The 24,639-nt window shown below is 49.1% G+C and overlaps 1 protein-coding gene across 6 annotated transcripts in view; it reads right to left on the reverse strand.

Annotated features, from left to right (window-relative positions):
• STAG2 (STAG2 cohesin complex component) overlaps positions 1 to 24,639 on the reverse strand; it is a 2,060,662-nt gene that overhangs the window by 1,382,452 nt on the left and 653,571 nt on the right. For all 6 annotated transcript variants that reach the window (XM_069612659.1, XM_069612661.1, XM_069612663.1 and 3 more), the window contains exon 12: positions 5,681 to 5,804. In XM_069612659.1, the coding sequence (XP_069468760.1) occupies positions 5,681 to 5,804 (124 nt within the window). The remainder of the gene's footprint in view (positions 1 to 5,680; positions 5,805 to 24,639) is intronic.

A 24,639-nucleotide genomic window follows, 5' to 3' on the forward strand; every position in this document is an offset into this window, starting at 1 on the left:
TTCCCTTCCAGCCTGTTGGCGAGACAGAGGTGGCGATCCTTCATGGTCCGCTCCGACATGTTCCCACAAAACGCACAGTCCTTCTCCGTGTGTCTTGTCCTCATGGAGACAGTAGAGGCATAACGAATGCTCGTCCTCCTTGAACACATTCTGAAGCTGGCATCCAGGGCAGGTCCTGAACAGCTTCCCGGGCGTCGAACTTATTTTCTCCTGGGCCATGTCCGGGGTATGCCTCGGAACTTCTGGAATCCTCCAAAAGCGTAACTCGATGAAATCTTCACCCTTGAGGGGCGTAGAAAACTCCAAAACTGGTCCCCGTTGATCGGATGTAGAAACGGTGAAGCTGGAGGCTCTATTTAACCGAGAAATTAGAAAAATCTCCTGAAAAAGCACGAAAACGCAGCAAAAGCTCGAGAGCTACAGCACGAGGACTCCCAACACTTGAACGTGCAGTAAAAATCTGAGGATGGCTGCCAGAGGCGGGGCTTAGGGAGAGGGCAGTCATTGGCTGGGGGCAGTATGACCCAGAGACCAGTGATTGGTTACTACTAAGAAAGACAGATCAGAAACGAAACTGATACTGATTGTTTCTATACCAAGGATTCCCGGCCTGACGGGGAATATTCATGAGCATGTAAATCCATGCCAGACCCCATGCTTATCTGTAACTATTGTTCTCCAGCATGGGTCTGGCATGGATTCACATGCTCATGAATATTCCCCGCCCGGCTGGGAATCCTTGGTAACAGAAAAAACAGTTTCAGTTTAGTTTCTAAACTGTCCTTCGCCTATACACCAATATCACTGAGCTATGGGTCATACTGCCCCCAGCCAATGACTGCCCTCTCCCTAAACCCCTCCTTCAGATTTGGTAAGCACGGCAAGTGGCAGTATGACCAAGAAGCGCCACAGAGGGGACGGCGGGAGGGTTTGCATGTGAATCCATGCCAGACTCATGCTAGAGAACAATAGTTACAGGTAAGTAACTTTTTCCGTCTCCAGCATGGGGTCTGGCATGGATTCACATGCTCATGAATAAAGAATGCATAGCAGTACAATATTCCACAGCCAAGGGAGGTGGCAAGGCTCAGTAAAAGCAATTACTATTACCTCCAGAACAGGGTCACCTTCTAGTGAACAGGTAGCATAGCAGTGCTTGGCCTACCCTGAACTCTGCCCTGGCAACACTGTAGTATCCCATGAAGGTGTGCACAGACCTTCACGTAGCAGCCCTGCAGAGGTCCAGCAGGGGCACACCAGACCGGAACGCTGTCGTGGCAGCGATCGGTCTGGTGCAATGGACTGTCGGACGGCCGGGCATGGTCGTTTTGCCAACCAGTGACAGTGTGATATAGCTGGAGAGCCACCTGGAGATGGAAGACTTGGACAAGGCCTTCCCATGGATCACAGGACCAAAGTTCACGAATAGTTGAGAAGTCTTCCAGAAACTCTGTGTGCGCCACATAGACCTTCAGAGCACAAGCCACATCCAGCGAGTGCAAAGTCTTTTCAGCCGGTGACAAAGGTATCGGAAAGTACACAGGGAACACCAAAGGCTCGTTGAAGTGGAATTCTGAAGGATGGGTGCTTCCAGAGAACCATCCTTGTGTCGTGAAAAGTCTGATTAGGCTGTTTTATCAGGATAGGGCCTAAATCTCACCTATCCTGCTGGCAGAGGAGATGGCCACGAGGAAAGAAGTCTCCGGTGAGAGGAACTTGAGAGGGGCCTGATGCATAGGCTCAAAGAGGGCCCCCCCCACGCCATGAGCCTCGTCAGTACCACGTTGAGTTCCCATGCCGGGGGAGGAGCCTTCATCAGCGGGTACAATCAAAACAGATCCTTGACAAGACAGTGGGGCCAAAGAGAAGACCGTCCTAGAGACCTGATGTAGCGAAGAAAGCCGCTAGATCCACCTTGGCCAAGGACAAGTACAGCAGCAACCGCAGGGCTGTGTGCCTCAAAGGATTGATCGTCTGTGTCCAGCACCACATCGCGAAACGCTTCCACTTGTGCCCGTAGCAGTGAAGAGTCGACGACGCGCTGCCCCTCCCCAGCTCGAAGTCGAGCATCCAGGTTCAGCACCCTGGGTCGTGATGTAGGATTGCATCTCCTTCTCCGGTGAGAAGATCAGTAACCACTGGCAAATTGACCGGGGGGGTGGTGCGTGGGGCTGAGAAGACCCAGTACCAAATCTGCCTCAGCCACGCCAGGGAGACAAGGATCATCCTGCATGAGCACCGTTTGAGTTGATTGATGACAGAGGGAACACGTACAGAACAGATCTTCCCACAGGAAGGAAAACATGTCCCCCATGCTCCTCTGCTGGTGGAACCTGCTGGCGATTTTCAAGTTTTTGGAATTTGTCAACGTCACAAACCGATCGATCTGGGGTCTACGCCATTTGAGGAAGAGGCTGTCCACTTGATCATGTCAAAGTTCCCACTCATGGAAGGAGCGCAGCTCCCTGCTGAACGAATCTGCAATGGTGTTCTTGACTCCTGCAAGGTGAAAAGGGATGAGGAACATCTCTTTGGAGTTAGCACAGTGCCACAAATCCTGCGCCTCTGTAGAGCGCTGGGGGATCTGCTGCCCCCCACCTGATTCCTGATGTAGAACATGGTGGTGGTATTGTCTGTGAAGACACTCACACCTGAGGGACGGAAGGAACGACTTGAGGGCCCAGAACACTGCCCGCAGCTCCAGGACACTAATGTGGAGATCCCTCTCCTCCGGCAACCACAGCGTGGAGACGTCTGTTGTGGGCTCCCCGACCGTCCAGGGGAGCGTCCGTGGTGACAGTCTCCTGGTACGGGGGAAGCTTCCGTACACCTGGATCCACAAAGTGTCCAGAAATTCCTGAAGGGGTCACATCCGCAACCTGCAGAGCCAGATCAGGTATATGCACAACTTCAAGCCGAGCAGCAACTTGATGGTCCGCACTGTGGCGGTCTTCAGTGCCAACAGCCGTTGTACCTTGCCCAGCATGGCCACTGCCCTCTATTTCAGGAGAGCTGCCAGGCAGGAGAGCGTGTTGAGCCTGGCCCCCAGGAACAGCACATTCTGCAATGTTATCAAGCAGGACTTTTGATAGTTGACAGGGAATCCCAGATCTGTCAGCAGCCGGACGGTCCTCTCTGTGTGTTCGGCGGCTTCTTCCCTTGACTCTGCCTGGATGAGCCAGTTGTTGAGGTACGTGTATCTCCTGTAGATGCAGATGGGCCGCCACTGGTGCCAGGCACTTCGTAAACACCCTATGTGCCGATTTCAGTCTGAGCGCGAGGGCCTTGAATTGGCAGTGCCTTCCCTGTACTACGAAGCACAGGAACCTCTGATGCTTCTCATGAATGGGGACGTGGAATTATGGGTCCCCCAGATGCAGCGAAGTCAAGAAGTCTCCTTCCTCCAGTTGGCCAAGCACATGCTGCAAGGTGACCATCCTGAATTTTTGGGACTTGGGGTGCCGCAGGTCAAGAATGGGGCTCTATCGCCCAGTCTTCTTTACCAAGAAGTATCTGGAGTAGACTCCGGAACACTGGCATAGCTTTGGAGCCAGCTCTATTGCCCCCCCCCCCCCTTTTTTTATCACGGCTGTTCTTCGTGCAGGAGCTGAGGGATGTGCTGCTCATGCCAGGCAACTGGTGTTATGCGCGGACACTTCTACTGGAACTGGAGAGTGTCCGTGGGTGAGGGCGTCCAGCACCCATTTATCAGGGGATATTATCATCCTCTCGCTGACAAAGCCCGGCAGCCAGACTCCAACCAGGGTGCATGGGTGGAGGCCCAACATCCTGGAAGGTTTATTCTTGCTTCGGGGCTCTGCGTGCCGCCTTGGGAGCGCCGGCATCTGGCACCTCCACCGAAAGCCTTGCAACAGCCTCTGTAGGCCTCATGGGTCATGGACTGTGAGGGTTGACTGTATGAAGAGGACCCTTCGCCTTCTGCCAGACTACCCACCGCAGGCACAAAAGGATGGGCGGTGTTGAAGAGTGCCCTAGGCAAGGGCTGTCTCAGTGTCCGTCTTCATGGCCTGCAACGACTCGTCAACGGCCTTCCCAAAGACGGTGTCCCCAAAGGACATGTCCAGAACCCTCACATGGACTTCCTGACGAAACTTGGTGGCTTTCAGCCAGCCATGACGACAGAGGTAGACACCGTTCCCCATCTGTCGGAAACCCCTTTTTGGTATGTCCAGGGCCTCTGTGATGGCATGGTCGGAAGCCACCTCCCCCGTCCTGGAGGATGGAAAGTGCCTCAACCCGCTTGTCATCGGGTAGGAACCCCAGCCATGAGGCCATCTTATACCACAGCTTTGTGTCCTATCTGGTCAGGATAGCAAGGGCGTTGGCTGCCTTGACTGACGCTGCCGAGTAGATTACTTTTCTTATCATAGCATCCAACTTATTCCACTTGCTATCCAGAGGGACGGAGGATGAATGCGAGGGGTTAGACCAAGTCGCTGAGACCGAGTCCGGGTAGGGCTGTGAACGTAGGCACTTGGGTGCAGACTACGGCACTCGGGATTTGTTCTCCAGCCGAACCCTCTTGGCCAAGGCCATGGCTGGGTTTCCCATCAAAGCCAGGCCTTCCTCCCAAATGTTGTCCAGAAGAGGTACCGCCAAGATGGTCTTCCTCTTAGCCTTGTGTTGTTGATATATGAAACCTTTGTTTTTTCCCCCCAGAGCTTAGCCGGGTTAGCCGATTTTCTCTTAAAGGAGCTGGACCGATGGCTGGAGATGAGGCAGATGGTGAAAATGAGCGTGACCTGCCCGTCGAGGGAACCTGCTTGTACGGCGCCCCCAATGGAAACAGACTTGCGGTGCTTGGCCTCGTCTTGGGCCCCTACGGATGGAGTACCCTCAAAGGACTTAGAAGCACATTCTCTGGACCAGCCAGTACTGGGTGAGGCATGCCCCACTTGCCGCACGGGGCAGAGGCCTTGGCACTGAGCCACACTGCCAGCCTACTGTGACGATCCTTCACTGTTTGGAGAACCAGAGGCAGATTTCGCAATTCGCTCCCCTGTGATGCAGATGGGACAGTAGAGGCATTGAAGGTTTGTGTCCTCCACAAACACGCTACGTAGTCAGCAGCTGGAGCAGAGCTTGAAAAGGGAGCTTCCCCTCCTTCTCCTCCAACATGGTCCAGATTGCAGAGCAAGCCTGATGTCCTTCTGGAATCTTCGATGAAACTGACGATTCTTTCCCTTGAGGGGCATTGAAAATCAACAAACAGAGCCTTGTTTGTCGGCCGATTAAGAGAAACAGCACACTCACTTGGTTTGAACTTTACCGAAAAAGTGTGAAAAAATTAGATCAGCTCACAAAGCAAAACACGTGGACTTTCCTACACATGAACGTGCAGTAAAAATATGAAGATTGCTGCCAGAGGAGGCGCTTAGGGAGAGGGCAGTCATTGGCTGGGGGCAGTATGACCCAGGGTACGATTGGTTTAGAGGAAAAATCCCGTTTGTAAGTGAAAGTGAAACTTTTTCTACTGAAAATTCCCGGCCTGACCGAATATTCAGGAGCATGTGAAACCATGCCAGACCCCATGGTGGAGAAAAACATTTTCACATCAAAATGTACTAACCAACTACTTGGGTAACCGAGCTGGCCAAGATCCAATTATACATCCAGTCCTTTACATGAAATTTCACATTTTTATTATATAAGGTTTTACCTTATCGTGCATAGTCCAACCCACATACTTCAAATAACTGTCATTTAGAAAGGCATCACTGTACATCTTCATCCATACTCCAATCTCTTCAATGCATATAGCACGAATCTCTGCTATTGAATCCCTGCAAGTAGGTAAAAAAACAATATATATTATAGAAAAATTGCGATACAACTGCCTCATTTAGATCCCAGTAATAACTTAAATTTCACATTTTATTTGATCAACTCATGGGAAATTACAAGCATGCATACATTTTAAGTGGGGTCTGTTGGGGAGAATTCTCAGAAATGTGCCAATTCCTCTCGACCTTAGAGACCCCCAGCTCTTTTGCTGAACTCTAGGACTTACATTTTTTTTGCCTGGAGAGAGTGAGACCCTTTTTCCCCCACTCATGTATGTTAATGTGATTTTGAACACTGATTCTTGTGGTTGTGAAGGCTGACAAACTCCATGGGCATCATCTTTGTACATTGCGTCACACAGCACATTCCGTGCAGTGGCACAGGGAAGTCTTTTAGATTTCCCCAAGGTTTAAATACCTTCTCTTGGATAAACTACTATTTCCAAGAGCAGTGAAGTGAAATTGAATACTTACATTTAACTTTATAGACCCGCCACACACCATCTTACTATATATAACATTACCCTTTCTACAATCAATGGCTTGTAGCAGTCTACTTTTTACTACCATTGTGTGTTTTTACCACAGGCTGTGTTCGCAGCCACGGTAAGGCACCCATGGGTGCCCATTTCGTCAAAATGGGCCGATCATCTTTTTTCGCCATCTCTTGTCCGAAAGGTCCTTCTTGAGATTTACTCTGCGTGCCAAACCAGGTTTGGTCCCTTTGGTTGTTTTTTCTTTGGCGGGATTCACAAGTGTAGCCCGCCTCGGGCTCCAGTATTTCTGGCAGGGGCAGAAAGTGAGGGAGGTGCCCGAAACTCCCTGTGCTTAATCCCCTTGGTTATAGGAATGCACCCAAAGGTGATTGGCCGGCTGGAAGTCCGACAAGGACAGCCACCCTGCTGTGTGATTGGCAGTTAGGCTGGAATGAGTGGGAGAAACCTGCATAAAATGCTAGGCTTTTTGGCTTGGAAGGCAGAGTCGACCACCGGACAAGGGAACCGAAGAAGAACTTGGAAGAGACGCCTGCTGCAACTCCTAGACCGTTGGTTTGCCCGGTGAAGCCCTGCTGCTGTGCTCAAGTCCAAATTCGCCTCGACTAGAGAAGCCCTGCAAGGACGTGTCGTCCCCTTGAGTTGGTGGGACCAATCCACTCCAAAGTAAGCCCGTCTGGACATCCTCTCGAACCTGGTTGCATTTCCACTGCTGCTGGAACCGAAGAGCCAGGGAGAGGAACACCAGATTGTGTGCGTTGCTTTTAAGTCGGATCCGGGCACTAGTAAGATCCGGACATCCCTGATGCAGTACTGACCAAGTCTGAGCCCCCTCAGAGTGCTGGACCCCAGAAGCAATGAAAATCTGAAGTGGTATCCGAGAACCGCTGAGTTGCTATTTGCTGTCAGACGCGAGGAGCTGAAACACTGAAGAACCGGTGAATTGAAGTTTGCCCATTGCTGCCGCTGACCTTCCCATTGCAGAGCAGGAGTACCCAGACGTCCTCCCTCTTGTCCCCATGACTGAGGCTCAGGAACAACAGGATCTGCAGAGCTGCACAGGATCAGATGCCAGCTGGAACCATTTCTTCTAAACAGAGGTACTGTAAAGTCTAAGAACTTCCCTCTTGTTGTGTAGCCTTACTTGCTCTCAATTGAGACCGGTCTTGGTTACTGTGCAAAGTTGCTGAAACTTTGCCCTGCAGAAGCCTCTGAGTTTGTGGCCCTTCAAGTGTTCTATTTTCAAACACTGCCACTACTTACTGCCATCAGTTTGGTGAAAACCCTCGGGGCAGAGGTCAGCCCGAATGGCAGAACTTGAAACTGATAGTGAGAACCGCCAACTGCGAACCTCAGGTACTTTCTGTTCTTCAGATGGATTGGCACATTAAAGTAAGCATCCTGAAGGTCCAATGATACCAACCAGTCTTGGAGTTGGAGAGCCTGAAGGATCTGAGAAAGGGTAACCATCTTGAACTTGTCCTTGCGGAGGATCTTGTTTAAGTCCAAGATGGGTTTCAATCCTTCGTCGTCCTTGGGAAAGAGTAAATAGGGGGAATACCAACCCTTGTTCCTCTCCGCTACAGGTACATGTTCTTTTGCACGTTTCTCTAGCAGGGTTACAATTTCCTGCACAATGAGCGGATCAGGAATTTTGACAGTGTTCTCGGCGGATGACCTCGAGGCCCATTTTGAAAAGTAAGGCAGTAAACTTGGGCTACTGTTTCCAGTGCCCAAGCATCTGAAGTAATGGCCCACCATTCGTTCAGATGCTGAGAGATTCTGCCTCCCACCGGGGTCTTGTGGGTCAAGGCCTCAGAGTGGCTTAGAGGTGGCTGCAGCAGCTCAGGGTAAAAATGCTGCTGGAGCTGATTCTGCACCCTTTCCTCTTCCACCACGAGGAAATGTTCTTCGCCCCCTTTATATGGCCTGTCCTCTTCCTCTACCAACTGAGGACTAGAAACGAAAAATAAACGATCCCTCCAGGAAGATGAGTCTGTATAGGGTTGAGATTGACGAATGGTAGGCGCTAAGGGACTTAGTCGCTGCCTTGGAGGTCTGCAGCTTATCCAGACTCTCATCCGCCATGCTGCTGAACAACCTCGAGTCTTCGAAGGGCATGATGAGCAGTCTGTCCTGTACGTCCAGTGCAGACCCAGACTTCCACAACCATGCAAATCTGCGCAGTACGGTGCTTGCAGCCATGCATCTGCTGATGCGGTAAACTGTATCCGATCCTTACTGAAGACACTCTCCCATTGCCACCTATCCATCCTTAACTATATTCAGGAAGCCGTCTCTTTGCTCGCCTTCCAGGATGTACTCAGCCGCCATGGCAACACAGTCCCACAGGGTATAAGAAAATCTAGCCAAGGTACAGTTAACATTGGCAGACTTCAAGGCCATGCTGCGTGATGTGGAGACCTTGCGAGCCCATGCATCAACCTTCTTGTCTCTATCCGTGGGGATAGCGGGATAGGCAGACTGTTTGGCTGAAGTAGCAGCCTGAACAAAAAAAACTCAGGCGTAGGGTGTTTAGTAAGGTAGTCTGGATCGCTGCTAGAGAGTCTATACTTTGAGAAGTTTCTGTTCACTGCAGGCCCAGATTCTGGACCTTCCCAATTGGCCACAACCTTCCTCTGAAGGGCAAGATTGGGTCCTTCTGAGGTCCCTGGTCTAGGATGTCTATCATGTCACCCTGCTCATATGCTGGAGAAGCCCTACTCCACCCCATATATTGCGTGACCCTGTTCATAACATTTCTGTAACCAGAATCGGCATGCTCCGAGGGGTCAGGCCTGACAAACTCCAGCTCTGGTGAAGTGTCAAGTTCACTAGCGGACTGGAACGAGTCACAATTTCTTCATCCTTTACTCTGAGTCAATGAGCACTTCAGGTACATTTTGAGTGCCAAACTGCACCCCAAATGGAGAAGTCATAAGAAACAATTTCTTCCTCATAAATTAATCCATGACTTGAGTATTTTTTCGGTACAGGCTTAATAACTTTTTCCTGAACCGGTGGGCTTCGGTGAGATCTAAAATTCTGTCGACTGTGTTGAAGGCCACTTCGAAAAAGGGATTGATTTACTAGGAATCGCCCTCGATTCTGGCAAAGAGCTCAGCGCAGATGGCGTCGACAAAATAGTCGACGGTCTCGATGATTTATGCTTTTTCGACGGTATCAGGGACAAACTCTGTTCTCAAGTAGATACCTTTGACGCCTTTTCATCGGTTCGAGAATCTCAACGTACAGCCGGTTTACTATTCGGCTTTGACAAAGTAGCCTTTGACTTCCCCGAGTTGTCCAAAGGAGCGACAGGGGCATGGCTCTGGTTTGATTCTTTTGAAGGGGGTTGAGGCCGCATTCTCAAAAATCTGCATAATTTCCACTCTAAAGGCATCCCATTTACGTGGGGAATCCGACCTAGTTGGGCACCCGATTACCTCAGTAGCGGAATCTGAAGAGGGAGACCTATGGTGTCTCTTCTTCACCTTCTTTGAAGTAGACGAAGGCTGCCTCGATCGACTCCTTGACCGGGACATTTTTGATCGTTTACGCTGAGTGGAGTCTCTAGACTCCCCTGCACTACTTTTCCTTCTTCGGAGTAGACTTTGAAGCCTCCCTCCCCACTGTCAGTTTACCTCTGCGTTCCCAGAGAGCTTTTTCAGGCTCCGCAGTCATCGGTACATTTTTACTCCCATAAAAATAATTTTACTCCAAATTTTCAAAAACGGAGTAAAATACTCTGACTTCAAAAGCTTATCTGGAGAACTGGGTACAACTACTGCTTTCACTCATCCCTCCTCCCCCCAAACCTAGATTGGCAACTCGGATTTGGAGTGACACCAGACAGTCCCACACCCTTTCCCGGGCAACACGCGAAAGCATCACTATAAAGCAAAAAGCAGCAGCTTTCCTGGGCAAGTACATGAACGTATAAGGGATTTCCTGACCTGGCAAAACAAGAAGGCCAAACTAATATGGACAAACAAGTGTAAGATTCTGTGTGACACGTTAAGTCACAAATGCAAAAGGCAAACAGTTCTTTCTGATGGACGTTCCTCCCACGCATTCCTCAGCTATAATGTGTTATTCACAGCGCAGCTGCTCAGCAGAATCTTTTTCTGCTGCAAGTGGGTGCAGCACTGCACCGTCCAATGCCTTTACATACACTGCACCAGATATCAGGGCCATTACGTATTGAGGCGCTGTTCCCCAAGACCTCAGCTCCAATTTTTTGCCCTAGCACTCGGATGCTGAGGAAAGCAGAACCGATAGTTTACAAGTTATAGGCAAGAGGGCCAGCTAGGGCATGCAAAGAGGAATCCGTGGGAGGAACATCCGCCAGAAAGAACATTACCGAGAGTTAAGTAATTTGTTCTCCTAATGAACTCCTTCAGTCTACAGACTCATCTATGATAGACTCCCAAAGCAGTAGGTAGATCTGGAAGAGGGAGGTGAGCAAGGATAACACTTCGATCAGAAAACTCTGAAGGACAGCCCTACCAAAACAGATGTCCTGTCCTGAAAGGGAATGCAAGCAGTAATGCCAATGTGTGCAAAGACGCACATTTGCCGTCTGGCAGATGTCCAGGACAGACACTCCCCTTTGCAAAGTCACCTCCTCACTTGGGGCAACGACAGCAAAAACAGAGGCAGCAGAACCCTCTCCCGGCACCAAGCCAGAAATGTGCGCCACCTGAAGACAAACTGTCAGGTCTCTCACGCTGAAAGGGGAACATCAAGGCTATAATCCGACAAGTCCCACTCTGTGCATCTCAGCCTCTCGTAGCCGAGAATGACGGTCCAGGCAGCAGAGGTTAGCCGCTCCGATTGGGAGAGCAAATCGACTTTCCTCAGAAGGGGCAAAGAAGAGCAGACAGACACATCCGCAACTTTGGATAGCATGTCCTACGGGCCCAGTCCGGAGCAATGAGATTCAACGTTGCTACAAACTGGCACAATCTCTTGATAACAGCACAATTACAGGCATCTGCAGGAATGCATGAAGGTTGAATGTCCACTTGATAGTCAGCGCATTCCCCCACAGCTCCCCGACAAGGAAATACCCTGGAACGAACCAACTTGCACTTCCAGCTCACAATGGAAGCAAAGAGGTCCACTTGAGTTCCCCAAATGGAGAAAATCTCCTCCAGAACATCCAGGCAGAGCTTGCATTTGTGGGAGGTCAAAGTCTGTATGCTCAAGGCATTCAATGTGACTATCTTCTTTCAAGCCAGACTGGCTGCCGTCAGAGAGACTCTGTGCTCCAAAGTCCAGAAATACAGTAACACTGCTTCTCTGCATACAGGCAAAGACCCCCACAACACTGTTTTTTTAAGGTAGTGTATGGCCACTATGTTTTCCATTAGGTTTACAACAGTATTGCGTTTCACAAAGCGGAAGGTGACCAGCAGGGTCAGCCTGATAACCCCCAGCTCGAGCAAGTAATTAGTCCCTGAAACTTTGAGGGAGACAGTCCACTCACTGTCAGTTCCAACAGATTGTGAGGCACCTGGTCCTTGACCTGTCAAAAGTGACATGTGGGCCTGAAAATGCAACCATTGACAATGTAGAAGCTGCTGGAGCGATCTCATTCGCATCCTCTCCTCTGGTACCACTAGGACGCATGAGGCCCAGAAGGAGCAGCAAAACAGAGGCCAGCACTTGTTCCTGTAATCGGAGGATTTTGACCCTCCGACAGATGTTCACCACTCAGTCCTCTGGCGGTAATACACTGTCCAAGTAAGTGTCCAAGACTGCTCCTATACATCAGAGAAAGTGGGATGGCGAATCCAAAGTCTTTTTGTAGTTCAGAAAAAAGCCCAAGCTGTGCAATAGAGTGCATTTGTGGAACAGATGCTCCAACACTAGATCTTTAGAGCGAGCTCAGACTAGCCAGTCATCCAGGTAGGGAAAGAGGTGAATGTGCTCCCTCCTGAGGTTAGCTGCCACCACCGTCACCAGCTTTGGTGAAAAACCTAGGAACAAAAGCAAGGACAAATGGCAGGACTATGAACTGGTAATGATGTTGGCCCGCCATGAACATCGGGCACTTCCTGTATTTTCGGATGAATCAGTACGTAGAATAGGCGTCCTGAAGGTCTAGTGCTACCAACTAGTCGTGAAGCTAGTGTGATCATTTGAATTTGTCGTTGCACAGTAACAATTTCAACTGCCTCAAATCCAGAATGGGATGCAGACCGCAGTCTTTTTTTCAGCACCGTCATGAGGAACAATTTCTGGAAGCTTTGGTCTAGGTGGAGGATCCACCATTAACGTGCAGTCACGTTCCTCAGTGGCAGTCTAGTCTTTTTTCTTCACTTCCCGATATTAGCCTTCTAGCCCCACCCACCAGTGTGTTGCAAGTCTGGGAGTTTAAACGCACGGTTACTGTTCGCACCAAGTACTTTCTATTTTACTTTTGTAGCTCGTATAATTTCCCTTTGCCAGTCCTGGCCGACACTTGCTTTACTGTTTCCTTCTCATGTGTTGCTCCTCAGTCTTTCCATTTTTATTTTCTACTGTTACTTTCGCTTAGCCGGTCACAAGTACCGCCTCACGTTCCTTCTCAGCCGGCACTCTCCTTACCTACCATTGTTAGGTGTTTTTCATTTCTCCCTCAATTGGTTGTAGCCGCTCTTCGTGCTTGTTAGGCAGAAACCTGTGCAGTTCCCTTAGGGACCACTGCAAAAGATTTAGGACTACAGGTGGTTGGCAGTAAACCCAATTGGTAGCAGTCTGTACCACCCAGATTTACCTGGTAGCTGAGGCTGAACAGTAAGACTTCTCTCAAGCTGAGTTAGGCAGTATGCAGAGTATACACAATAGGGACAAAGACACAGTACAAGCAAACACTGACCAGAGCTTTGGTGTAAAAGTATATAATTATTTAAAGACACACTTGTAAATTACACTAGCACAAAAAGAGATAAGTAAATTCAACACATAGTCACTATTACTAGATGTACATCCCTTATTCCTTATTAGACAAGTCTTAGTTAACACCACTTATTTCCAGACAGAGGTGAGCGCTTAACTAAAGATGGCACTCCAATAAGTTAAGAAAAAGGGAGGGGAAAAGGCAGAAATTAGGAATGGTACACAACACAATACTTTAGAAGCAACAAGGCAGGAAAGTCAAGTCTACTTGTGAGCAAAAGGTTCAGAGGCCACGCTCCCTCTTAGAGAGAACAGAGCACCAATGCGCCCAAGATCGCACAGTTTTAAAAGTCTTGAAGTCTTGCAGGGAGTTCAGAAAAGAATTAAGTCAGCTCAGAAAAGTTCAGTTAGCAAGCCTAGGGTCAACCCAAGTGGTAAGTGGAGACTCTAAGAGTCACCCCATACAGACCGTTGCGAGGGAGGCCAGGCGAACACAGTACCTTCAAAGTGGAGAGGATCATCCAGTGGGGGCAGTTGTTCCTGGCAGCAGGTGCAAGTCACGGCGTCGTCCAGAGGAAGAGATGGTCTCGACGTGGAGGAAAGCTGAAGGTCGTTGCTCTGCCAGGGAAGAAACCAGCCGTGGAGTTCTCCGGTTAAAAGGTAAGACCCTTTTATTCGTGGTAGTGGAAAAACCGTGGCATCCCGGTTGCTGGGGTGCTTGGCACAGGCAAGGCGGCCACGAGATGATCCGGGAAGGCGAAAGGATGGGCAAACTGGTTATCCCCACCAGTCAAAGGAAGAAGACTCTCCGGGCTGGAGATCTCCTCCGTCGTCGGGAAAAGTGGTGAGACGGTTCAGCAGGGCTCCACCGGTGGTGTCGTCGTTGCAGGTCGGCTCAGCTTCTCCCTCTTCAGATTCTTTAGGTCCTGTGGCGACTTCTGAAGTTCCAGTCCCGAAAACCCTGCTTTTATGCAGCAAACCCCCATTCATTCAGCCTAGCTGTCAATCAAACATGCTAAGTGGGCAAATCACACAAGAGTGTGACTTGAGTTGCCAAGGCAACTCAGTCCATGGTGTCTAAATCCCCTCCCACGCCCCCTGTGGTACCCAGAGTGGCACCACTTTTGGAGGCTTCTGTGGAGAAGCCCGCCAAAAAGTGGAACTAAGTGCTCGACTTGGGTTGGAGTCACAGAAGCGAACACAAACGCCATTTTGGAACCAAGTTTCGGCAAAAAATACCAACTGGTCAATTTATATTAATTTAATAAACCGGCGGTATGTTCGAGGCTATATTAAAAAGTGGTAGACTCGAACAATGGGAAAATCCCATAGGAAAATATTTGCGGTCGGATATAAAAAGTAGTATCCACTGCCACCAGCCAAAACTCGATCAGGGGGGACGGAGACGTGCCCCCCTCGAACAACAGACACCAGGGCAATCGAATTGCCCCAACCAGTATATCCACAATATGATGGTTTGTAATGGTTTCTGTTCATAATTTGGGACTAGTAAAGCCAATAGTGACGTTACATGCCCTGGAGACAGTAGTCAGTCCCAGGGTATGGAGTCTAGGTTTGGTGGTCACTATGACGCCCTTGGGTTAATGCACGGAGGGTGCTGTGTAACCCACAAACCAAAAACACATGAACCCCTATGGGGTAAAGGACCCCATAGCCCATATAACACATTCAAAGTCAAAGGAACAACTCAAATCATGTCTAAGAGTGGGAGAAAGAGTCTCACTCTTAGCAGGAGAGAAAAAAATAACCCCAAAAATCCAGCAAAGCTGCTGGGGGACTCACTAGGTTTGGGAAATTAGCCTTAACAGAGAATTCTCCCAAACAGTGATGAATTCCACCATTGCAGGGCAGCAGCTCCTCGCTCTCCTCTTTTCTTTTGAGTGTTTGTGTTCTGCCTCGGTTTGCTTCCTTCTTTCCACACACGCTTCAGCTTCCATCCCATACCGCTCCGTGCTGGCTGTTTCGTTGTGCACTCTGTCGGATTACTTCTTCCGTTCCTTTCAGTCGCCTTTTTCTCACCCTCTACTTGCTTGGTACTCTTACCTTTACTGAAGGCCGCTGGTTACCTTGGCTCCTCTTCATCTTCTCACAGGATTCTCCCCTGGTCACTTTCGCTTTGCCCCTGTTTCCTGCTCCAGTCATGTACAAGATTCCTGCAATAGTTTTTGCTGCACTTTCTGGCCTCATCTGCTTTCTTCTGAAGTCATCAGGACTGTTCATTCTCTACCTTTTGGGAGGAAGGATTCTCTTTGTGGACTTGCTACTTCCTTGGACATCTCTCCTTGTTAACTCATCAGTTACCCCAGAAGAGCTTGAAGAGGATGGTTGCTGCAACTACTGGACCGTTGCTTTGCCCGGTGAAGCCCTGCTGCAGGTCCGTATCGCCACGTTTGCATCGACAGAAGCCCTGCAAGGACAAGTTCTCCCTTTGAGTTTGTGGGACCAATCAACTCCCAAGTAATCCACCTGGACGCCCATCTCGGAGCTGGTTGAATTTCCTCAGAGTTGCTGCAGGAAACCTTAGAGCCAGGGAGAGGGACACCAGATTGTGTGCATTGCTTGTACGGTGCTCTAAAGCTTTAGGAAGATCCACCGGACTCCCACGAAGCAGGAATGACCACGCCTGACCGCCCTCAGTGGAGTACGGGACCTCAGATATGAGGAAAGTACACCTTGACAACAAGGAACCGTGCTTATTGCCATTTGCTGTACCACAAGGAGCTGAAATGCAAAACTGGCACTGAAAGTAAAGTTTGCCGATTGCCAGTCCGCCCCCCACACCCCTAGACGCCCTCCCTCTTGTCCCCACGACCAAGGCCCAGGAACAGTGTGATCTGCAGAGCTGTACAGGAACAGAAGTCTTCAGCTGCATCTTTTTCTTCTTTACTAAGGTACTGTAAAACTAGCCTAAGAGAACTTACCTCTTACTGTGGAAGTGCTAGTAACTTCTGCAACTCAAGTCTAATCAGCTTGTGGCCCTACATTTGGTTCTTTTTTATCAAAGACCCGTAAGAACTTGTGCAAAGACTTTTCCATGTACTTACCTGAAGTGCAGCATCCTATACAAAGACTTTGGCCTTTTGACTTTGGCTTAGCCTCTGAAATTGAATGACTCTGTGCTATCTGAAAGTATTTGCCCTGCTTATGAATATTTGTAAACTCTTTTGTTCTAATAACCTTTGCCTTTTACTAACTTTTGAAAGAATATTCTGAAAGTAAGGTATTAATGTCCACAGCCTCCTTGTTAGTGAAGTCACCGGTAGATGTAGGTTGCGTCTGTGGGCCATCCCTAAAGGGCCTTGTCTGATTCAGAAACTCAAAGTGTACAGTATTGAAGTATGTGTGTGTTATTCTATTGCTCCCTTCTGAAGAATGCTTTATAACTGATAAATTGTTTATGCAAGAAACCTTGAGAATAAGAGTATTTGAATACCTGTAACTGTGAAACTTTGTGCAACTCCACTACAGCTCTCACTTCCCATCTTGTACAGGATGCATGACCCATCTTGCCAAAACGGTACACACTTATACCAAAGGTTGGGTTGCCTATACCTGTAGTCCTAGTTGTCTGTAGTGTTACCAGAGGGTACTGCATTCAAACTTTGCCTAACAAAAGTAATTCTGCAAATTACCCGATCAATGTCCTCAAAGGACCATAGGGCGGAGCTATGTATAGTAGTTACAGATGGTACAGATATGGGAGACTGGTGTGTTTTAAAGCAGCTGCTAAGGTACCCTTCCCTTGGGAATCCATACAATTTTCCTTGTGGGAATGGTGAGTTTTAGTGGATTGGTAGCTTTTTGAGGAATGTTTTTCCGACATTCTCCCTTTGAAGAGCGTCTATGGGACATGTTTTGGACCAGTTGTGATAATTTCGAGGAACTGGTACTTTTTTACGCTGATTTAGACATTGGAGTAGGATGTTGAATCTCGGCAGAAGGACGGTCCGAAGCTGTGTCCTCCGACGCTCGGCTTTCAGCCATTATTTTAGGCACGGCGTCCGGGTTGCGTATCTTGCGCGACTTTGGGGGCTATTCGTGTCTTTATCGAGATCCCGAGTTCCCAGAGGACAGCAAACTTTTGGACCTACCCCTTGGAGCCGTGTCGAGGATGGTGCCGTCAACTTTCAGCCATGGGGTATGCACTTGGTGTGCTACTGCCGCCCGGTGTCGTCCCCGTAACAGTGCCGCCGGCCTGTCCATTGGGGTCAGGGGTTAGCACATGGGAATCGATAGGTTGCCAGGCACATTCCCTATTTGAAAAGGCGGCAATGCTGCAGTCGCTGAATGCCCCCTCCAAATCCAAGGCAGCCTCTGCCTGCATGGCGTGGTGGGACCAATGTTGGTCTTTCGGTCCTTGAGCGTTTTCAGATTGAAGAGCTGACAAGCTAGACAATGGCCCTCGTCGTGGTCCTGTGAAAGACAAAGATCTTGTCTTTCCACAGAAAACTTTTGTTGCAACTTGAACAGAATTTAAATGGTGCGTCTCCCATAATTTAAAGGAAGGGCAGCAAGTCTGGAACAGAGAGGGTAAAGGGGACTACGCATTCTCTTAGAGCCCTAAGAAATGTCCACCCCCCACTCTCCTTACTGTCAGGGACGAGGCCCGGTGCAGCCTTCCAAGGCCGAAGGGGTGCTAAGCAAGGTCTTTGTTCGACGTTTGTCCATTCCACTGCCGTCGAGATGTTGTTGAAGGTCGGTGATTAAAAAGATAGAAAGAGAAACTAACTCTTAATTATTTTTCAATCAATGGTGTTAGCCGATATAGGAACTCTAAGAGTCTGTCGATGGCGGAACAAACAATTTGAGGGGCCTCGACGCGTGAAGGACCATGGTTACAGTGGACGTCACACTAGGGATAGTATTACTGGCACACCCTGTCGGCATCCCTTCGAGTCTCAAAAACAACTGTAATACGCTTCCACTAGTTATCGGCCTATGCATAGCATGTGATCTAAGCAGATTTGAGAAGCCTTAGAAATATAGGACATGCATTACTTACAGTAATAGCATTTCTGATGAATGTATCTGCTTAGATTCACATGCTGTGCACATAGTTCGACATCTAGTGGTAATCGTGGAGTATTGCATCTCGTCTTTCGGGGATCGTGCTTGAAACACTATCCGTGACGTGTAGTGTATCCAAGATCCCTCACGTGTCGAGGTCCCTCTGGTTGTGTTTTTTCTGCCGTGAGGTAGCCTTATGACTAACTTGAGGGAGTACAGATAGAGAGAAAGTAGTAAGATGTCTATGTTCCTTATATCCCGAGCGGGGAGGAAGGGTGGGCGCATATGAATCTATGCAGATACAATTGTATTACGGTAAGTAATCTGATGCTTGTGAATCTGCTTAGAGTCACATGCTGTGCATAGACTAGTGAGCAGTACCCAGAGTTGGAGGTGGAGTGTGAGAAGGAACAGTAGTAAAGACATGTCTTAGTACCGCTTGTCCCACCTTAGAATCAGACCTAAAGTATATATCTAGGCAGTAGTGTTTTCTAAAGGTGTGTGCAAAACTCCAGGTTGCTGCTTTGCAAATGAATTTGAGAGGAACATTTGCAATGAATGCTATGGAAGCCCCAGTGCCCCAAGTAGAGTGTTCTCTATGCTTGAAGGGCAGATCTCTTGGCAAGCGTGTAGCAGAGTGTGATGCAGTTTACAATCCACTTTGAGATGGCTGACTTAAGAGACAGGGTCCCTTTCTCTACCAGCTGCCACTGAAACGAAAAACTGATTTGTCTTTCTTAGTGGTATCGTTTTTTCCAGATAATACATGACCTGCCTAGACGCATCAACTGTGTGTAGGTTTCTTTCTGCCACATTAGTGGGGTACTGGAAGGTGGGCAGTTCTACTGATTGGTTAACATGAATTTAGGCACAAACCTAGAGTAAGTGCACAAAACCACCTTATCTTTGTGAATTGTGACAAATGGGCCTTGAACTGAAAGGGCCTGTAATTCACTGACTCTCCCAATTGAAGTGACTGCCACAAGAAGGCAGTTTTGTAAGTGAGCCTTAAGGCTAGCCTTAAGCATTGGTTGAAAGGGCAATCCCATTAGTCTAGTTAATACCACATTTAGGTCCCACCAAGGGACTGGGTCTGAAATAAGGGATGAAGTCTTTTAACCCCTTCCATAAATGCCTTGATCACTGGGATCTTCCACCACGACCCCTTCCTTTGGGACGTAGTGTATGCTGAAAGTGCAGCTAGGTGGGTAGACCCGAGTCCAGTAGATGAGTCGGGTATAAAACAAGGTGGGTAGGAGAGCAGTCAATGGGATTGATGCGCTTAGAATAGTACCAGATAACAAGCGTTGTCTGGTGTTATTCTTTCTTGCCTAATTAAGAAGGTCCATACATCTGAAGAAGTTTGAGGTGCCCAAACTATGACCAAGAGCCAGGCCGCTAAGTTGAGAGTTTGTGGGCTCTGCCCCTTGTCTTGTGAGAGCATGTTGTATGGGCAAGGTAGTTTCATCGGAGAAGAGATTGACATCGCCATCAGCTGGGAGAACAAGGGTTTGCGGGCCCACACTGGGGCCACCAGAATCATAGTGCACAAGATGCACCAGGAACCAGGCACAATCTTCTTGAGTATGCAAGTTTGGGGGGAAAAGCGTAGACAAATTTCCCCAACCATGTTATCCAGAGACCGTTTCCCTTGGAGCAGTTCTGGCGGTACCAGAGGCGTAAACTTGGCATTGTGCGTTCTCCAGAGTTTGCCAAACAAGTCGCTCTCTGGGAAGCCCCATTCCACAAAGACGTTGGATACGATGTCTTCGTGCAATTGCCATTCGACTCTGTGGGTGTCTGCTGAGCACGTCTGCCAGAAGATCAAGTTCACCTGGAACGTGTTGAGACAGGAGGAACATCCTGTGTTTGAGAGCACACTTCCAAATGTTCAGGGACAGTTTGGATAGCTCTGGAGAGTGTGCCACGCTGTTTGTTCATGGAATAAATGGCCGTGGTGCTGTCCGTGAGGACCAGTACGGTCGTCCCTTGTGTGTCTGAAAAGCTTTTAGGGCCTTGAACAATGCCAACAACTCCAACAAGTTCATGTGGTTGGACACTACTGCTGGGGACCAAATGCTGTGCGATGGAGGGGAGCTCCCCCCTCCCTCCCCGGCAGAGATACAAACAAAGAAAGTGGCTTCTACTACAGGGGTGGTGAAGGTTTTCCCCTTCAAGAGGTTTTCCCTCGACCACCACTGTAGAGAGAACAAGGGCTGCCGAGACAACCACTAGATCGTCCCACTGTCAGCTGGCCTGACACCACTGGCTGTTGAGCCACTCTTACATGGGGGACTAAGTAAATGCAGGAAACCATCATCCCCAACAGTCGCATGGCTTTGCGTACAGTCACCTTGCGACTGGCTACATAGTGAGGGATCCGGAACAGCATGTTTTGAACCCCGCAGAAGCCGTCTTGTGTCCAAATTAGAGCTCCCAGAAAATGTTGGACTTGGCTGGGCTCTAGACTGGTCTTCTCGTTTATTGAGAATCCCAGACTGAAGAGTAGATCTACTGTCTTTTGGGTGTTTGATAGGCATGTTCCGGGCAAATCCCCTGTTATTAGCCAGTCGTCGAGGAAAGAGACTGGAATGGACTGTCTGCGCAGGAGAGCCGTTACTACCGCCAGTAGCTTTGTAAATACCCTTGGGGCTGAGGCAATGCCGAAGTGAAGGACCTTGAACTGATTGAGTTTGTCCTCCATCATGAACCTTAGGTACTTTGTGCGCTGGCAGCACTGAAATATGAAAGTATGCATCTTTCATGTCCAATGTCATGTAATCCCCTGTTTTAGTAGAGGGATTACCTCTTGCAGTGTCGTCATACAATACTTTTGTGGTTTGACAAATTTTTTTTCTGGGCGCAAATCTAGCACAAGGCGCATACTGAGATCCTTTTTGGATGCAAGGAGGTACACTGAATAAATACCCTTGTTTACCTGTAGAACAAGGACGGCTTCGATCACACCCTTTTCTTGCAGGATCTCGACCTCTTGTAGTAGGATCTTCAGATATTCTAATGACAATCATCTGGACGTTGGTGGCCAGGGTCTAGGTGGTTGGCTCAACTCGATACAGTAACCGTGGGTGACGGTCTTGAGCACCCACTGGTCTGTGGTAATTACCTTCCATAGGTTATCCGTCCCCCGGGGGGGGGGGGGGGGCATGGGAGGGGACCAGGAACGCAAGTCATTTTTTATTTGAGGCCGGGGAGACTCTTGGGGTGGTGCTTCTACCCCTTCCTTTGCCACGGCACTGTCCTCTCGGCCGATATTGGTTGGAGGCAGCTGCTCCTTGTCCTGAGGACCATGATGCATTTTCTGTTCCGTGCCGATTGTGAGAGGACCGTGGGAAAGATTGTCAGCGAAAGGAGTGGCTAGAGCTACCCCCTCGCTGTTGATAGGGTCTCTGTTATCTGGGTCTCTGTTATCTGGCCTATTGACTTCAAAGTCTCATGTTCCTTTTTTGCAGTCTCTAAAGCCTCATCCACCGCTTTTCCAAACAGGTTAGTTTCTTCTACCGGCTTGTTAACGAGGGATGCCTGTGTTTCCGGTTAAATCCCGATTTCAACCATGAGTGCCTTTTCAACAAGGTACATTGGGCCAGTGTTCGACCTGCTGTCTTCTGCAGCATCCAGGGTGTTTTTAAGTAGGTTTTGATTCACCTGCCTCTCCTCCGTCACAACAGCCAGCAGATTTGATCGTGTTGGCTCTGAGACTTCCTGCAGGCCTTCCTGGGGCAGGTTCCACTGGACGTCGTCGTAGCTAGCCAACAATGTGGTATTGTTATCTATCCTGGTGGAATAGGCTGCTGCTGTTGTAATGCGCTTGCCCAGAGCATGCAACTTCTTGCAGTCCTCGTTTGGCGGAGCCTCGGCCGTAGACAAGGGTACTCCTGATCTCTTCCTATTCGATGTTACCACTAGGGGATCGGGAGTGGCATGCCCCCGGATGTAAAGGGGATCTGTAGGCGAGGGGATAAAAAGTTCCTACCTGCGGGTGTACTGCCCTTGTTTGAGACGGAGTCAGCAAAGAGGGGGGCGATACGCCGTTCAACAGAGGTATTGCATGATTTGAAGGTGGTTTCTCTTTCAAAATATCCTCCACGAAGTCGGTGTCTTGCACCACCTCTAAATGACAATCTGAAAGTGTTCAGCGGCTTTTTTAAGGATAGCATTGAATGCCATCTGGTCGTCTATGGGAGATGCTCGTCTTACAGGAGGTGAAGGAGGATTTATGCACAATGGGTCTGGATCCGGGGTAGCGGATGGTGACAGCCATGGTGCCTCACCCACAGGTTGTTCCTCAACCCAATCTGGGGAGTGGTCTACAGGTTCATCAAAGGGATCCTCACCATAATCATAAGGGTCCCGCAGGGTCTCCTCTGGTTCCGTTAGATCAAACACCTCCTAATGGGGAGTGTAGCTGGAGGTCCTCTGAAGTTTAGCCATAGTAGGATAGCAGTCTTTCTCTCTTAGCCTTTTAGTGGGCAATACATTTTTCTGGAAAGTCCATACATTTAGAAAGTTTATGTACCCCTCAAACCTGTCCCTGGTCCAGAAGGATGCCCCAGTGGGGTTTGGAGGTGGAAGGGGCTCTTCTTTGGGCCTTGTGTCTTTAGATTGTCGAGCCTTGTCTGACAGTCTTAGACAAGGGGTGGGAGCCATCAGAATAATCTTCCTGACCCTCTATGCGTTTTGACTGGTCTTTCGACGTGGCTTTAGATCTATTCGCCCCGGAGATGATGTTGGTGAGACTCTGCGGATCTCCGGCGTGTCTGGGAGAGGTTTTGACAGGCCTAGCGGTTTAGGGACACTTCTGCACCGCCGAAACTGTAGGCATCTCAGCGCTCTTACAAGATTTGGTGCCGACGCCCTTGTGAGCCCGGACACATGCCGCCTAAACGGTTGCGGGGAGGGCGGCCGACCCAGAGTATCGGGGGGTTCCATTGAAAGGATCGGCATACCCATTGGCATCTTTGGCCGTCTGAGAAGTCTGTCGAGAAGGTTCGGGGGTTGTGTGCTTTCCTTTCTGGTGTGTGTGTGTCCTTGTCGTCCGAGTGTACACTCCCCATAGCAGAACCAGTGGCCTGTCTGCTGGGGACGGTCGGCTCGGAGCGTGGTTGCTCCGAAGATAAGTCAATGGCTTCTGTATCAGACCCACGGCTGTCGCTAACTTAGTCACTCGAGGCGGCAGCGGTGCTACCCTCTGCCTGCTGCATGGCTTATTACACCTCCAGTGAGAGTCTTTCCATGGGTACTTGCCGTTTCAAGAAGGACAATGTAAAAGGCGCCCTGTCCATAGCTCAGGTTAATAGCAACAGCAAAACCAGAAGGGAAAAGAAGGGGAGAAGGAAATGTATTCTTGAAAAAAAAACAGAGCCCCGCCCCTCACACTCCCTACTGTGTAGGCCTGGTCGGAGGGCTGAGGCAATGCCGTCGACCGGAGCACCAGCCGCTGAAGTCTGTAGTTGTCTTCGGCGTTGGTTGTGAAGTAGTCTGTGAAGGGTGGCAAATTTTAAAACGACCAGAGGTCGTGGACAAAGACATATATTAGCAATTTTTCGATCTCTGCTTAAGGAGACCAGCTGGCTGGGTGGAAAAAAAACAATCTGAGGGACCTTGTCGCGCGAGGGATCTTGGGTACACTACACATCACGTTAGGGATAGTGTTACAAGCACGCCCATGCTGACATCCCCTTTCGATCCTCGAAAGACGAGATGCAATAATCTGCGATATTAACACTAGATATCGGGCTATATGCACAGCATGTGACTAAGCAGATTCACAAGCATCAAAAATATGCGATACATTACTCACCGTAATCATATTTGATGCTTATATCTGCTTAGATTCACATGCTGTGCATAGGCCATAGGCCGACATCTAGTGGAAGCTGCGGAGTATTACAGTTTGTTTTTCGAAACTTGAAAATGGGCGTCGACACAGGGCGTGCCAGTAATACTATCCCTAGTGGGACGTCCACTGTACCCATTATCCCTCACGTGTCTAGGACCCTCAGATTGTATTTTTTCTGACATGAGGTATCATGAGGAGTAGCACGAGTACAGATAATCCAAGCAGATAGATAAGACTACAAGCATCCATGCGTCTTCTATCAGAGGGGATGAAGGGTGGGTCGCATGTAAATCTAAGCAGATACAAGCATCAGAAATACGATTACGGTGAGTAATGTATCCCTTCTGAGGCTTGTGGAATCTGCTTAGATCACATGCTGTGCATAGATTAGCGAGCAGTGTTAGGAGGAGGTGGGATGTGAGAAGGGTCATGAGCAAATAAATGTCTTAGAACCGCTTGTCCCACTTGAGTATCTGTCTTGGAATGGGTGTCAATGCAGTAGTGCTGAGTAGAAGTGTGAATAGAGCTCCAAGTAGCTGCTTTGCAAATGGTGTCAAGGGGTACATTTGCA

Source organism: Ambystoma mexicanum, chromosome 5p (assembly GCF_040938575.1).
Source record: "Ambystoma mexicanum isolate Mex_15411 chromosome 5p, UKY_AmexF1_1, whole genome shotgun sequence".
Taxonomy (NCBI): domain Eukaryota; kingdom Metazoa; phylum Chordata; class Amphibia; order Caudata; family Ambystomatidae; genus Ambystoma; species Ambystoma mexicanum.